Source organism: Camponotus floridanus, unplaced genomic scaffold, assembly GCF_003227725.1.
Source record: "Camponotus floridanus strain SB8 unplaced genomic scaffold, Cflo_v7.5 scaffold3, whole genome shotgun sequence".
In the NCBI taxonomy this organism is placed as follows: Eukaryota; Metazoa; Arthropoda; class Insecta; order Hymenoptera; family Formicidae; genus Camponotus; species Camponotus floridanus.
Window position 1 is genome coordinate 1,791,273 of NW_020229436.1, and position 15,641 is coordinate 1,806,913.

The 15,641-nt window shown below is 39.2% G+C and overlaps 1 protein-coding gene across 1 annotated transcript; it reads right to left on the bottom strand.

The window, feature by feature from the left end:
- Nucleotides 1-3,957: 3,957 nt before the first annotated feature.
- Nucleotides 3,958-9,746, bottom strand: LOC105252135 (pro-resilin). The gene is made up of 3 exons (XM_020027787.2): nt 9,415-9,746; nt 5,076-6,180; nt 3,958-4,832 (listed from the first exon to the last, which is right to left on the bottom strand). Exons 1-3 carry the CDS (start codon nt 9,494-9,496, stop codon nt 4,700-4,702), a joined length of 1,320 nt encoding a protein of 439 aa, XP_019883346.2. The 5' UTR covers nt 9,497-9,746; the 3' UTR covers nt 3,958-4,699.
- Between the last annotated feature and the right edge of the window lie 5,895 nt (nt 9,747-15,641).

Sequence of the window (15,641 nt, forward strand, 5' to 3'; positions counted from 1 at the left end):
TTAAATAATTTAATATTGTATATATGAAAGAGGAAAAAAGGGCAGGAGTGTGCGTGTGATGTATTTGTAATCCAAATATCAAGAGTTAAAGAAAGCTTCTTTTATACTTCAACGATATAGTAATCTGCAATATAAGGTAAAAGTCCTTTATGCGTAAAAAATATTCTAAGTTATCCAAAATATGTACATATATTTTAGCTCCGTGTGTCTTTACTACTTTTATAAACTGTTTATTTCAGAAAGTATTTTGAGTGTTGAAAATGTTAACATCTTTCTCTTCAGTTTCTAAAAACTGCTTACGATGATTCTTTTTTCCGCGAAAGGCCCGATTGCGCCAACATTATTTTAGCTTTATGCGAAACTCAAATAGATGTCTGTTTTTATTTATTTAGAAAGAAAGATAAAAATAGACATATATTTAAGTCTCGCTTACAGCTAAAATAACGTTGGTGCAACCGAGCCTAAGCACGTTTTAAACACAGTTTAAATCGTTCGTGGCGTCCATTCATGCGCCTTGTTCGTTCACGAGCTTCTCTTGCACAGAGTTATTCAATGAAATCGAGGTATCCTCGTGTCCAAGGATTCTTGTAGATCCCCGCAATTTGTCAGAGGTCGTTACTTTTGATGCGTTTCCTGATGCGTGCTCGTACTATCCGCGGTAAATCTCGATGTGAAATTATACGACGCGAGGATGCCTCGAGAGAGGATGCGCTCGCGCTTCGCGATGCGCGACTGGAAAGTGGGGAATACGAATAGAGCTGAGAAGCTCGTCGTCTTGGCATGCATCTCCGTGCATTTCCGTTCGTTCGTCATTAAACTTAGCGGACTTTCACTCGAATATTAAAGACGATGACGAGTCGGGCCGGCTAACTAATCGGAGACGCTCGTGGACAACGAGGCTCGTTGTTCGAGGAGAAGCAATTATTATCCTTATTATATTTCTGTCGAAGCTCGAAAGTATCGCGGTGCAATGAACCATGTTTAAGGCTCGCACCGGAATACGAAAGTATCACGAACGAAAGTTTACGCGAATTATTTTTGTACACAATGTTCACTTTCAGCTTTTCAGCAGCTGTGCGCGGGTTTTCCGAAGATTATAGTCGTGTTTTAGCAAGTCCACGGCTGTTTTCACGTTTTCGATGTCTTGGAATATCTATAAAAATATGCATACTTTTATTTCTAATTCGAATTAAATGACTGGAAATGAGGACTTTAATAGGATAGACTTTATGAATCCAATTTTTATGGTAGATTAAAATTTTTGAATCCATAAAATCTTGAGATCTTGTATTCTCATATTCTTGCATCTTTTCTTTCATCGCGTTTGTTTTTCAACATTCTCGCTCTCAAAAAAGATATATTACACTTTAATGTAATTATTTTAAATTCATCTGCATTGACTTAATTTTCAATCGAGTAACAATGACGAATGTTTATCTCGATCAGTGTTTGATATTTCATGATTAGTAGTCGAGTGTTAAATAGTTGTTATTGTTTTTTTTTCTACGAGCTTAAGGAAAGAGAATAAGTCGCGTGTCAAAAGCGCGGAAAAAAACTAATAGATGTTATAGCTTATGAGACTGCTCTCATAAGACGGCCACGTATCATCTACATATCAATGAACGTTGTAATCAGCGATACAACGAGAAACCTATACATATCATAAAGTGTGCTCTATTGTATATTAGATAATTTAGTCGCAGAGAAAAGAGGAGATTCGTAATAAAATATATAACAATATGAGATATGTATATGAACATATATCTCTTCTTTGGGAGACGTTATCATTTTTTTTAATCAGGGCGAAGGAGGTGCTCGTGCTTCTTTTGAGCCAAAGTATTTTTTTTTTAATTGAATGTGAAATTTTCTATATTTTTTTCATATAAAAGATTCTCATAAGTAATAATATGAATTATTTATATCATGATAAGATATTGATATTTTTAACTAATTTAATACATTAATTATTAATATTAATTTATACATTTCAGCTGTTTTTTCAGCGAAAAATTATTCCCTTTTTATTTTCGATCGGAAAACTATTCTTCAATCCAAAGAAAATCAACTTAATCTAGAAAAAAACTTGCGTATTTAGAAATTTATTACTCCCTGTAGAGCGAGGTTAATTCGTCGCGAATCGATAGCCAATATTCTGTATTATGTAAAAAAAAAAAAGAAAAAGAAACGAATGCGAAAGGCCGCGAATCAATAGCTGGATAAGGATTAATGAGGACGATCTCTCCGACTGGAAATCGTCGATCATTTTATCGTTTAGAGACCAAACAAATGGCGTATATCTATACTAATATTACGCATCCCAAACGCACGGGGTGACTACCTAATGTAGAGTATTTATTAATCATGTATAAAAACAACAAGCGGCTCTCAGACCCTTTCCCTCTTCCCTTCCCCCATCCTCTTATCCTTCTCGACCGAAAGATTATACCTATGTATATGTATTACAAAAGCGTTACTGTATTATAAGAGACATTATACGTGTATAATTGACAAACGAAAAAAATGTTGATTGTAAATGTTAAAAATAAACGGTGTACAAAAACGTCGGACGGTTCTTATTCGGCAATTACGTCGCGATGTTCTATCATCTCAATGAGATGAGTTACAGCTCATCCGACATTGTCTTCTCCTTCTTCAAACTCGATATCCAAAAATAAAGGTTTATTTACTTCGAGGATTGTGGAGTACAATGTTTCATAATAGCATCTTGAGCGAATAATGCAAAAGCAGATGAGTCAGTTCGAAAATTGCATACTTGAGGAAAGAGAAGAGAGAACGTTTTTAAAATTATAAATTTACAGAGATGAAGAAGAAATTTACAGAGATCAAGAACTTATGTTGTATAATAAAAAAAAAAAGATTATTGTATGAATAATAATTTCAAGAAATGTTATTAACTCTCGAGTCGCGACTGTGAATGCGACCCTGTTGTTAACCTTTACATCTTTCAAAGATTGTGAACTTTGATATTTGAAATGAGAATTATATTCCAGAGACATTACGTTGTACAAAGAATTAAAAAAGAATGAGAAAACAAATTTAAAAGAATCTATAAAAAATCAACTTGCATTAATTTGTTAAAATATAAAATAAATAACCTAAAAACCTACTTTAACAAAATAATCAAGATTATTTGTTAGTAAAATTATTATATAAATTTTAGTTATGCCATAAATAGATTTATATCATCCTCATCCTGGAAATGTAATGTAAATTTAATAACAGAATGGAACCAGGAGCAGAAGCAGCTAGTTGCAATATTTACCTGGATCATCTAGCGAGAAACCCGAAGCTCTCTCGGGATTAATCTTTGAGCGTTGGAGAATTTCATAGCAGCCATTCGATTGCACGTTTCAATTTTGCGATCCCTTCAAACGACGTGGTCAAGAAATACGAGGGCATGACTCGCGTTGAGGTGGCCGCGGTGGAGCCTCGGATATCGATATGTGCTTTTAGACATTCAACGACAGGAATAGAAAGAGAGCTCTTAGTTATTCATGCCTTCCCGGTATCCGAGCCATGAGAATCGATAAATCGACCGTTTGCCTGTGTCGGCCGACTAACCTTATGCCAAGTTTCTCCGTCTCGCTGGTCGTCTTCCTGTACGATTGGCCGAATTTTCGTCGAGAAGCGAATGCATTTCCACCGGACATTATGATAATTAATTGGCGAAATAAATCGCAAGTAGATTTTATCAGATTTTATGGAAGAAAAAGATGATTGCACGATTAAGAAAAAAAAGGAACTCAAAAAATCGAAACTTTGCTTTCTGATTTTGAAATATGGATCCAGATAATGGATGCTTGTAGCAAAGTAACGAAAAATTCTCAAGCATGCTTATTTTATATAAAATGAGGTGATGTTCCTGAAAAAATATATTAGGTTTTTTTTATTCATTACGAATTGGAATGGAAATAATAAGTTAATAAGACGAGATTCTTATCAGCGTACAGCGGCTTTATTATTAGTACAAAAAGCGTCTTTACAAAATAAATAAGTTACAGGCTCCGAATGTGGAAAATCGAGCTTTGTTCGTCTTGTTCGTTCTTTTACTCTCTTCCTCTTTGCTTTTGGCATATCTTTCGATATCGGCAGTAACGATGCGCTTGTCTGGAAGCGTACGGAAGAGATGACATAGCCGTGATTGTGAAAAAAAGGAAAAAAGATCGATGCTTTGCTCTTTCGGCCATTAGCAGGAACGCGCCTGCCATGTATCAGGTATCATAATATTGTTCGCAATTTTCCCGACCGAAAACCTATCGTTGTTGTTAAATCTTTAGCACGAATTTCGCGGATTTACGATGCGACGAACGGTCTTCGCACGCTTTCCCCGTCGGCTGCCAAGCAGAAATGTTTCTACGGAAGACCTCACAGATATATCTGTCTTTATGATTGTCACTCACGATTATCGAAGATATATTCAATGATAACGAGATACCTCTAGCGTGGATCTCCTCTGTTATATATGACATTATCAGCGCTCATGTCTAGGACATCTTCATTAATAATTATGAGCTACCTTTTAATTAAAATTGGCCTCTCGATTAAGGGCGATCGACGCCCATTTCCTGATACACGGATCTATCAAACCGATGACTCTTGATGTCCAGTCCGAGAAACTTGATGGAAGCCGACGCGATCGAGCACGGAGATCGTTTCGCCGAGTGAACACGTGTCTGGATTAGTATTGGTATCCTCCATTACTGGCATAACTCTGTCCGCCTCCACCGCCGCCGCCGCCGCCACCGAAGCTCGGTGCACCGTAGGTCGACGATGGTCTGCCACCTCCGCCGCCTCCAGAGTATCCGCCAGAGCTGAGGAGGAAATCATGAGAAGAAATCATGAGGAGAACGTTCGATCGATAAATTTATGAATAAATGATAAAGAAACAATAAAAAATAGACATTTGAGTTTGAGATTTTAAAGTAAATAATCAATTTCAAAGAGTTGAACTCTCTTATTAAGCTAGATATTACAATAAGCTGTGTCTTGCACAAAGTTGATTTTGCATTATCACAGACTAATTTCGTATTTAATCGTCACGAATATCTTCTTACCCGCCTCCACCGAAACTACCACCACCACCACCACTGGATGGGGCACCATAAGACGTTGACGGTCTTCCACCACCGCCGGAATATCCGCCGCCGCCGCCACCTCCCGAAGGTGCGCCGTAAGAGGAAGACGGCGGCGCTCCGTAGCTAGAAGACGGTGGCCCTCCTCCGCCAGAACTAGGCGCCCCATAACTGCTGGACGGCGGTGCTCCATAGCTGCTGGACGGCGGTGCTCCATAGCTGCTGGACGGCGGTGCCCCGTAGCTACTGGAAGGAGCTCCTCCGCCAAAACCACCTCCGAATCCACCGCCGCCACCACCGCCGAATCCGCCGCCACCGCCAAATCCACCGCCACCTCCGCTAGAAGGTGCACCATAGGTCGAAGACGGACGTCCTACCGATGGCGTCCCATAGCCGCTGGACGGACGGGACGGAGCTCCGTAGCTAGAAGACGGTGGCCCTCCTCCGCCAGAACTAGGCGCCCCATAACTGCTGGACGGCGGTGCTCCGTAGCTGCTGGACGGCGGTGCCCCATAGCTGCTGGAAGGAGCTCCTCCACCGAATCCACCGCCGCCACCACCGCCGAATCCACCGCCGCCGCCAAATCCACCGCCACCTCCGCTGGAAGGCGCACCATAGGTCGAAGACGGTCGTCCTACCGATGGCGTCCCATAGCCGCTGGACGGACGGGACGGAGCTCCGTAGCTAGAAGACGGTGGCCCTCCTCCACCAGAGCTAGGCGCACCATAACTGCTGGACGGCGGTGCTCCGTAGCTGCCGGAAGGAGCTCCTCCGCCGAAACCACCCCCGCCGAATCCACCGCCGCCACCACCGCCACCACCTCCGGACGGTGCCCCGTAGCTGGTTGAAGGGGGTGCTCCATAGCTCGTTGAGGGGGGTGCTCCATAACTAGAGGACGGCGTTCCGCCGCCACCAGGGTATCCACCGCCACCGCCACCGCCACCTTGACTGGGCGCTCCATAAGTCGAGGACGGTCGACCACCTCCGCCACCTCCGCCAGAGTATCCACCGCCACCTCCACTACCACCTCCTAAATTAGGGGTGCCGTAACTGGTCGAGGGTGGCAGATAGTTACCCGAAATTGGCGCTGAAAATAATACTAGATCTAGAATTGCCGTTTTAAATAAAATATTTCTAGGTGAGGGTGGGATTTAAAAAAATGATATATCTTATATATCTCTTTTAACTGAAAATTCGATTATATTTTCATTAATTTTACGTCCAAGAAGGAATAGTTATTCATTTTATTCAGAGATACGCTCTTTCTTTGATTACACACATTCTTTGCTCTTGACTATTCTTTCAACTTTTACTTTTCTGCATTACTAATGACTTTTTTATTATATCTGTGTTTGTAGTGTCTTGGTGAAATTACTATTAATGAGAAACTTTATTGTTTGCGGCGAAGTCATTGGTGATGAGATAGTAAATAATGAACTTCGACAGCAACATAAATGCTATTGTCGAAGTTCATTATTTACGATCTCATCGTCAATTGCTATTTCCTAGCAATCGAGAGTCAATACGCAGTAGAAATTCGAAAACTTTATTTTCTCTTTTGTTCAACAAGAATTGAGAAAGATGTTTAAGTAATCTCATCACGATGATACTTCCACCGGCGGAAGTTTTACTTGGTCGTATATTTAACGTCTCTTGAGGATAAAAATTTCCGAGATCAACAGCGCGTAAAGTCGAAACAATTTTCTAAAATATAATAAAGCAAAAAAAAATCATATGAAGATTAAAATTTACTCGGCACATTTCATTATATTTAAATTCACTCTTTGATTAAAGTATGCACGACGTTATGAGTCCCTCGTACGAGTGAAAATTATGCTCACGTCGGAGATTCTTCCACCGATCCAGTGTGCGACGTAATCAGACCGTAACGATTTCTTATCCGCTACCTGCTCGACGCATCATCATCATCATCGGCGGGTTCGTCATCTCGCCGTAAGAGAGAAAGAGCAATTACGTGCGCACGTGTCGATTGAGACGCCAACGCGAAATTTTCACGATAATCGCACGCGTGGAATTTTTTACGCGTTAACGCTGATTGAGTCACGCTCGCTTTCATCGCGCGCTGATGCACCGGAACGACGCGTCCGATTGATTTATCGCGCGAACGTGACGCTTGAAGAAGCGATTTATCGCCGGTATCGCATTTATAGCTAGGATCGGCAATCGTTGAATCCCGGTGTGTTAATTAATCCTTGATTAGCGATTCGCCATTCTCTTTTGTACCCTTCTGTCTATTATACAAGCGCACTTTTAATTCAGCCCGTTCGATCTCGCAATCGAAATTAGCTGCCGTCTCGATTTTGAGAGGAATGAATAATTCATATTAATGAAATGGAATAATAACTGAAATAACGCTCGGGCTTCGATTGCGATGCACAAGGATCGGACGAAACAGAAAACGGAGAATATCCGGTAAAACGTTTTGAAAATAGTAAGATACGTATAAATATAAGATATAAAATAAAATAGAGCGAGAAATATAAAGACGATTTGTGTTATAAAGCCGACACGTTTAGGTGAGCAATAAGTCCAGGTTTCAACGAGACACCTTCGCTCATTAAACGACGTATCTCGCGTATAATCAAGGTTCTGCAATAATTTGCAGCTTAAACAATGACTAATCCCGCTGAGTACATACGTGACGGTTACATGTGTGAAATCGAGACAATCGCTGCACAAAAGTGTGATGAAGTTTCAGCTTGCACGCTTTCGAACTAGATTACGCTAGATCGCGAGTGATAACGTCCTGATTTATACACCGATTCAACACGCCATGCGCAGTTTGCTAAAGATGCTGACCGATAGCTCACGTCGCCCTAATGCTCGACTATTTCAGGTCTCGCGCATTTTCTACTTTTTCGTACGCCCCGATTTCACAAATTCGCCTGTGCCACTTGAAAGACTGCGCGAAAAAATATGGAATCGTTGAAATGATCGAAAGAAAGAGGAAGTTTAGGAAAATTTTTCGAGAACAAACTACGATAATCTGAGATACAAAAACATGTTTGGATAACGAAAGTGCCAATTATTGCTGTACGCTTACTTGATGGCGTGCGTTAAGTGCGTGCAACTGCATAAAGTAGTACGCCAACAAGAGTGCTTGAATAGGAGACTTGTATCGATCCGAAATACGCTCGCACTTTGCAAAACATTCTAATTAGGACTAGAGTACCTGTATAGCATCTAATAAGAAAATTAATAAGAACGTTATGCGCTTTACGCTTGAAGAGCGTTGAAAGCAATATGAGGGACTTAATCATCGTAATTTAAATAATTAGTAACTTGTTTTGGATCTTAATTAGATATTCCGTTATCTTGATTTGTGATAGCATAATGGGTGCATTATCGTGAATAATATTGTGAATTGTATTTTTTTATCAAAAGAATATTTTTATTCGTACTTGGCACTAGTTTAGAAATTATAATTTTCATGAAATCTCACTTAACATGTGAATGCTGATGATTAGTTGGTTGAGAGTGAAAACGTTCTTTGAATCGTCGCGCGATCTCTTCGCTATTTTCTCACTCGTGCAAAAACAAAGCGCATCGCGGGACATCTGTTAAGCATCCTAACCGCGGACTTTCTAAGTTCTCCTATATGTTGTATGCAAATTAAAATATTATAATGATGACAGTACTAATTAAAAATATGACACGAGCCTATTCACGTAATGCGTAAATTTAACATAATGTGTTTCTTATACACAATATTATCTTTTAGATTTTATTAAATTCTACTAAAAAACGTTACTCGAGCAACTTTTGTAAATAAATTTAGCACGGCATGATATTAAAGAGGAAGGAAGACGATTAATGTGATGCAAACAACTTTAATATATTATAAAAGTATCCTTCAAAGTTACTAATGCGATTTATCATGTTTCATGTAATATATAATATATAATTTTAAGGCTATTTCTACTTTCGTGACATTAATTGATTTATTACACTCTTCATCTAATAATATAAAATATTAATTGTGATGGGATTTCTCAAGTCTCTCTTGTGTTAATACAAAATTAATTTTCTACTTAATTCCACGTCTCATATTATAGAAAGTTAACACATTTTCTTTTTAGAGAAACCTTTTCAAACTCGACATGACATCGATATGAATCCATCAGCTGTGATCTTTCATTCTGCATGTCACGATATATCTAGCGTACTATTCTTTCATAATCAATAAAAATCGCGTCATCTGTCTAAGTTCGCGAATTGTGAAGACGCGATGGGGTAGTTTCGGCTCACGAGACTGAAGAATCGAAGTTTGAAGAAAGAAAGTTGCGGATCCTCCTCTTACCCTCGGCGTAGATGGGTCTCAGCAGCAGGGTCGTGGCCAGCACGGTCGCTGCCAGAGGAGCCCAGCTTCTCGCGGGTCTCATGGTCCCCGGCGATCGAACTCTTGTAGATGCCTTTGGAGTCTCTCGTCGCGCCGAGTCACATGCACGAATTTGCGTTCCTTGCGTTCGACCGAACGCGACTGACGTTGTAGTTGTCTCTCTCTGTCTTTCTCTATTTTTCGAAGATACCGTCTCTCGCGTACGTGATACTAAACGAAAAGAAACAGATGCGGCGGCTCGACGTGGCCTGCTCGACGCACCCGTGCGATTTCGTCTAACGTGCTTCAAACAGCGTGCATCTCGCTTATATAGTTGGCCGTCTTTCGGAGAAAGTCCTCGTCGCGCGAGTGCAAGAGGATGCTACCGACCAGGTGAGACACCCGGGGAACGTGGGAGGTAGGTGCGCGAAGGGGGATGCCGCCGGGGGGAATAGACGAACAAAATACACCGCGTAAGAATTGCCCGAAGTGGGGATCGAAGGACCATCGATTGCTCTCCGGAGGATCGGTAACGGGATGCTCGCTCGCGGTTGACCCTGGTCAGGCGGCGCGTTAACGAGGCGGCCCTTTTTTTCGTCCCGATGACGGACGGACGTTCTCTCGCGGCGGGAACTTGGCGCTCTCGTTGCGAGAAATGTTGGACGGCTGTGGCCTTGGTGTCATCTGGCTCTGATCGGATCAGCGAAAGTAATACAGCATCGTTTTCAAGCTGTAAACCCGACGCGAGGCGAGGGATTCGAATCGATAGGAGATGAAATATTCCATCGGAAGATCAATCATGACTCACTCGAAACATCGTGAAGATTTCAAAAGGATAAATTTCGATTTCAACGATGCATAAAAGTAGAAAAATGCGGCAGTAAACGATTTTTTCTTTAGCGAGAATTTTTCTAACATTCTGTAGATGTAGAATATTTTTTTTTATAATTTTAAATTCCTAAAGAATTATTTTCCGCCCGTAATCCACATAAATTTCGAGTGAAATGAAACGTTTACAAATCGATAATTTATAAAAAATATACGACACATTATGAATGCGCTATGAGTTGTTTGTTTCACAAGCGACCTAAGTAAAGTTTCGAAAATCTCCGCGTCATTCTTTCAAGTCCTTTCTCCCAAAAGTAAGTCCAATGAAGACCATCTGTAAGCAAACAACGTGCGATCGAAAATTGTTCGCTCGTTATTCGTCGCACGCGCAGCTTCACCCGAGAAGCATACCTGTCGACTAGGAACTAGATAACTAAATCGAAACAGAGAGGATACAAACATCATATTGGCATTATAATATTCCTCGAGATTGACAAATAATAAGAAAAAGTGAGAAAAATACATTTTATGCTCCTAAAATTATAAATATATATTAAATATACATTAAAATAAAAAATATATATTAAATATATATTTAAAATAAAAAATAAAAAATATATATATTAAATATATATTAAAATAAAAAATAATTAATAATTATATGCTATAAGAATATGTATTTAACTCTTAAATTCAGTTAATGAGATTTATAATTGATTATTGCTCGATTAAAAATTTTTAGAAGAAGTACATTTTAAAAGAACGAAGAAACTGACTATAATAAAATAAATTTTGCGATTTGTCAAATGTTATATAAGTGTCAATTTCAGGACATTCAGGTGATATTTGAGCAATTTGCTTGAAATGTTTCGCTCTAATCCATTGTGATTTCTAGGTCGAGGACAGATCTATCTATACATGAAGCCACTCGCAAAAATGACGAGATCGTCGATAAATATCGCATATTGTCGCGAAGATCATTTCATGACAACCTCCTAAAAAAGACAAACAAAGGTATACTCGATAATAAGATATCTCGCGTGCGGGTCTCTTAAAATCCCACGATATTCATTAATCTCTGGAATTACATCATTTTATAAGTGAATTCTCGAAATTTTTGCACAGAAATCGTTATTTAAACGCTTTATGTCTAATAAATACCTCGGGTTATTAACTGCAAAGGAGTGATTGATTAAACGCGAAGAAGAAATGAAAGTTAAGCAAGGAAAGTTATGAAAGGGAACATAAACGCGGAGGTAAAGACTTCTTTTTTGCGTCTGAAACTATCGCGTATACATATGTACATCTATATAGTACACACAAAGAGATGTAGCGCGCTTCATAATCGGCTAAGTGCGACGTTATTCCGGCTTGATCAGCGAGAGATTCTAAATTCTTCCTCTCCGCGAACAATTTTACTCGTTGTCCTAAACGCAAATGGCGCAACATGTAGTATAATCGATAATTTGTAATAGCGGGAGTCCTCGTATAAATTGTGTTCCGTTTCGTTGCTTGTTTCGTAGCCGGAGGCGCGATATTGCGTCACGCCCTAAGCATAATAACTTAATAGCGCATACGCGGAACGAGATGATAGAAAGAGAGAGAGAGAGAGAGGAGAGAGAGAGAGAGAGAGAGAGAGAGAAAATTCTGTTGGAGCGCATTTGACGCTCGTTGACGAAAATGATTAACGTGTGGTATGTTGTCACGACAATGATTAATAAAATAGGGAAATAAGGAATTATGAAATACATACACGATGTCAGAATGATTGAAACGCTTCTTATTTAATTTAATCGAATTCATTCCGTAAAACATAGATCAAATAATATAATAACAATTATTCGGGATTAAATATCTCTCTATATATACTAGTACATCTTCACTCTTTATCAATTATATAAAGAAATCAATTAGCTTAATGATTTTAATCTTTTTAGACAAAATAATATTAAATATTATTTAATAATAAAAATGTATATAATATCTATATTAATATTTTTATTTATTTAATATTTATATTAATAAATTATAATAAAAATATATAATATATATAATAAAAATATTTATATTAATAAATTTAATATTTATATTAATATTAAATTATATTTAATTTATTCTCTCAAGAATTTTATACACTTTTCGTTTTTATAAAAATTGGAATATTTTACACTAATAATTTTTATTTATAAACCATCGATTACAAAGAATCGTGAACAGCTGACCGCTACCTATGAATAATCTCGACAGTATTTCAATCAATATCGTTGGTAGCCGGTCTAATTAACGCGCGTGACAAGTCGCGGAGAGGAATCTCTTTACGAACGCGAAGTTCACGAAACGATCCCAACACCTACGACGCTCTCACCGATTGCTGAAAGAGTGCCGCTCTTGCTAAATCGACGATTTATTATTGCTCGTGTAGCAATAACGCAAGCGCGGCGCGAGATGCGCGCTTGTATGCGACTACGACAATATTGCGGTAATGCGGATCGCTTGCTGGCCCGGTTTCAAGTGTCTCGATCTTGATCGATTATTGCGACATAATTGATGTGACGTGCCGCAAAAAAATGTACAAGCGATCAACCGGCGCATCGATCGATGGATCATCGATTGGCAATATTTGACGGATGAGTTCTCTTTTTGCGCGTGTTTTTTCAACTCGTAAACAGTTTTACAAGTGTTTAGACACTCAGATCATCAGAAGAGTCATAAGATAATTTGAAATAAAACTTTTTATCGATTTGGAAATTTGAAAATTTATTTATTAGCAAAATCGATATCTTTTTATTTTGTTAATTGATATATGTCATAGAAAAGTTTTATTATATTAGGCGGATTAGTATTTAGGAGATTTCGAAATTAATTCGTAAAAAAATTAATATTGGAATTTAAAATTATCTGCAATTCAGCAGAAAGAGAGAAAAAATTTATTTTTTATTATAATAAGTAAAAATATTGAATGCAGGCAAAATACACGAAGAATTAATCGGGAGCGACGCAGGTTGATCCTTTCGAAAGTCCCACACGTACATTATTATTAGTCTGATTTATAGCGAGAAAACTTATTAATTACTCTTATGCACGCGCAGCTTTATGTATGCCGTTAATTGTTGACATTTTTCTCTTTTACCATGGCAATTGAATTACGTAACCGAAGATGCTTTACGTTCTAGCTACCGAGATTGCGATTCGTCTGTCGCGTCATAAATTAAAAACTAGACGTGACTAAATGAGGAAACATTTCTTCGAGAAAGCTATTCTCGCGCCGACTTAGTAGATTAATTTTTTTTATATATTAAAAGAAAAGAAATATTTTTCTTGTTCCTTTTTTAACTCAGAGAATAATATTGCAAATGTCGAGTCCACCGATATATCCCACAGATCGGAGCATGTTACTCTGTTTCGTGAACTGCACCTTGAGTACCCTCTGAAAGACGCTGGACCAGAGCAGACATTTTTCTCTTTTACCATGGCAATTGAATTACGTAATCGAAGATACTTTACGTTCTAGCTACTAAAATTACAATTCGTTTGTTGCGTCGTAAATTAAAAACTAGACATGACTAAATGAAGAAACATCTCTTCGAGAAAGCTATTCTTGCAACGACTAAATAGATTAATTTTTTATACATATTAATTCTTGCGACGACTAAATATATTAATTTTTTTACATATTAAAAAAAAGAAATATTTTTCTTGTTCCTTTTTTAATTCAGAGAATAATATTGCAAATGTCGAGTCCACCGATATATCCCACAGATCGGAGCACGTTACTCTGTCTCGTGAACTGCACCTTGAGGACCCTCCGAAAGATGCTGGACCAGAGCAGACATTTTTTTCTTTTATCATGATGGCAATTGAATTACGTAATCGAAGATACTTTACGTTCTAACTACCAAGATTGCGATTCGTCTGTCGCGTCGTAAATTAAAAACTAGACGTGACTAAATGAAGAAACATCTCTTCGAGAAAGCTATTCTCGCATCGACTAAATAGATTAATTTTTTTACATATTAAAAAAAAAGAAATATTTTTCTTCTTCCTTTTTTAACTCAGAGAATAATATTGCAAATGTCGAGTCCACCGATATATCCCACAGATCGGAGCACGTTGCTCTGTCTCGTGAACTGCACCTTGAGGACCCTCCGAAAGACGCTGGACCAGAGCAGACATTTTTTTTTTTACCACGATGGCAATTGAATTACATAATCGAAGATATTTTACGTTCTAGCTACTAAGATTGCGATTCGTCTGTCGCGTCGTAAATTAAAAACTAGACGTGACTAAATAAAGAAACATCTGTTCGAGAAAGCTATTCTTGCGCCGACTTAAGTAGATTAATTTTTTACATATAAAAAAAAAGAAATACTTTTCTTGTTCCTTTTTTAATTCAGAGAATAATATTGCACCGATATATTCCACAGATCGGAGCACGTTACTCTGTCGTGAACTGCACCTTGAGGATCCTTCGAAAGACGCTGGACCAGAGCTCTCGATCGGCGATCCCGACACAAAGACGCTCTGATCGGATGCGGTCTGCAATTTGCTCGGCGGCGAGCGGTCTCTGTGACCGCGCGAGATTATAGAACTGCTGGTTATTCAACGGCTATTCACAATGCATCGTTCCAGGTAAGCGCCGCCTCGAACTTCTTTTTACATTTATCCACACCGCAATCATGACGTTCATAAATTAGAGAACCGTCAGTCGAGACTAGCAATCGGTTGATCCTTGTGACTCTCCTCTCTTCCCTTTGTCACGTACCGATGTTTCACCGGCATCACCGACAAATTTCGGCGATCATAGATCCCTGACCTGTGAGCTATTTCTCCGTGACGTAACAGACGGATTGTTGCTAATCTTCGGGTTGGGTTCCTCAAATAGACGCAATTAATTCTACATTTAACGTCGACTCGATTCGACGATTAATCTACTCGCTTGTGCGGAAAATGAATGCCAGCAGTCCTATTCGCGAAGAAAATAGGAACCGGTTGTGACGCAAATCTCTTTCGGTAATCGGCGAGGAGGCGCTTCCTTTCATTAGCTCTCGGAGTATTTTGCAAGCACGCGTGAGGAAAGTGCGATCCGAGGTTTTTCCAGAGGTTTAGGCATGCGTTCGCTGGGGGGGAGGGGGGGAGGGGACCAGAAAAGACGAAACCTCAACAACAGCAACAGCGAGCACGATGCAAGAGCAGTCGGTGGTAAACAGATGGTTATGTGGCAGAGGAAAAGCGAAAGTCACGTCGGCCCCGCGGGTTCCCCTCCTCCGTCCCCCCCTCGCCCCCTCCTTCTCTCTCGAGCGCATTGTGTGCGCATCTCTGCGCCCCAGATAATTAATATCCGTGGTCGGGGAACCGGGCATTTTCTGCGGCCGCCGATACGA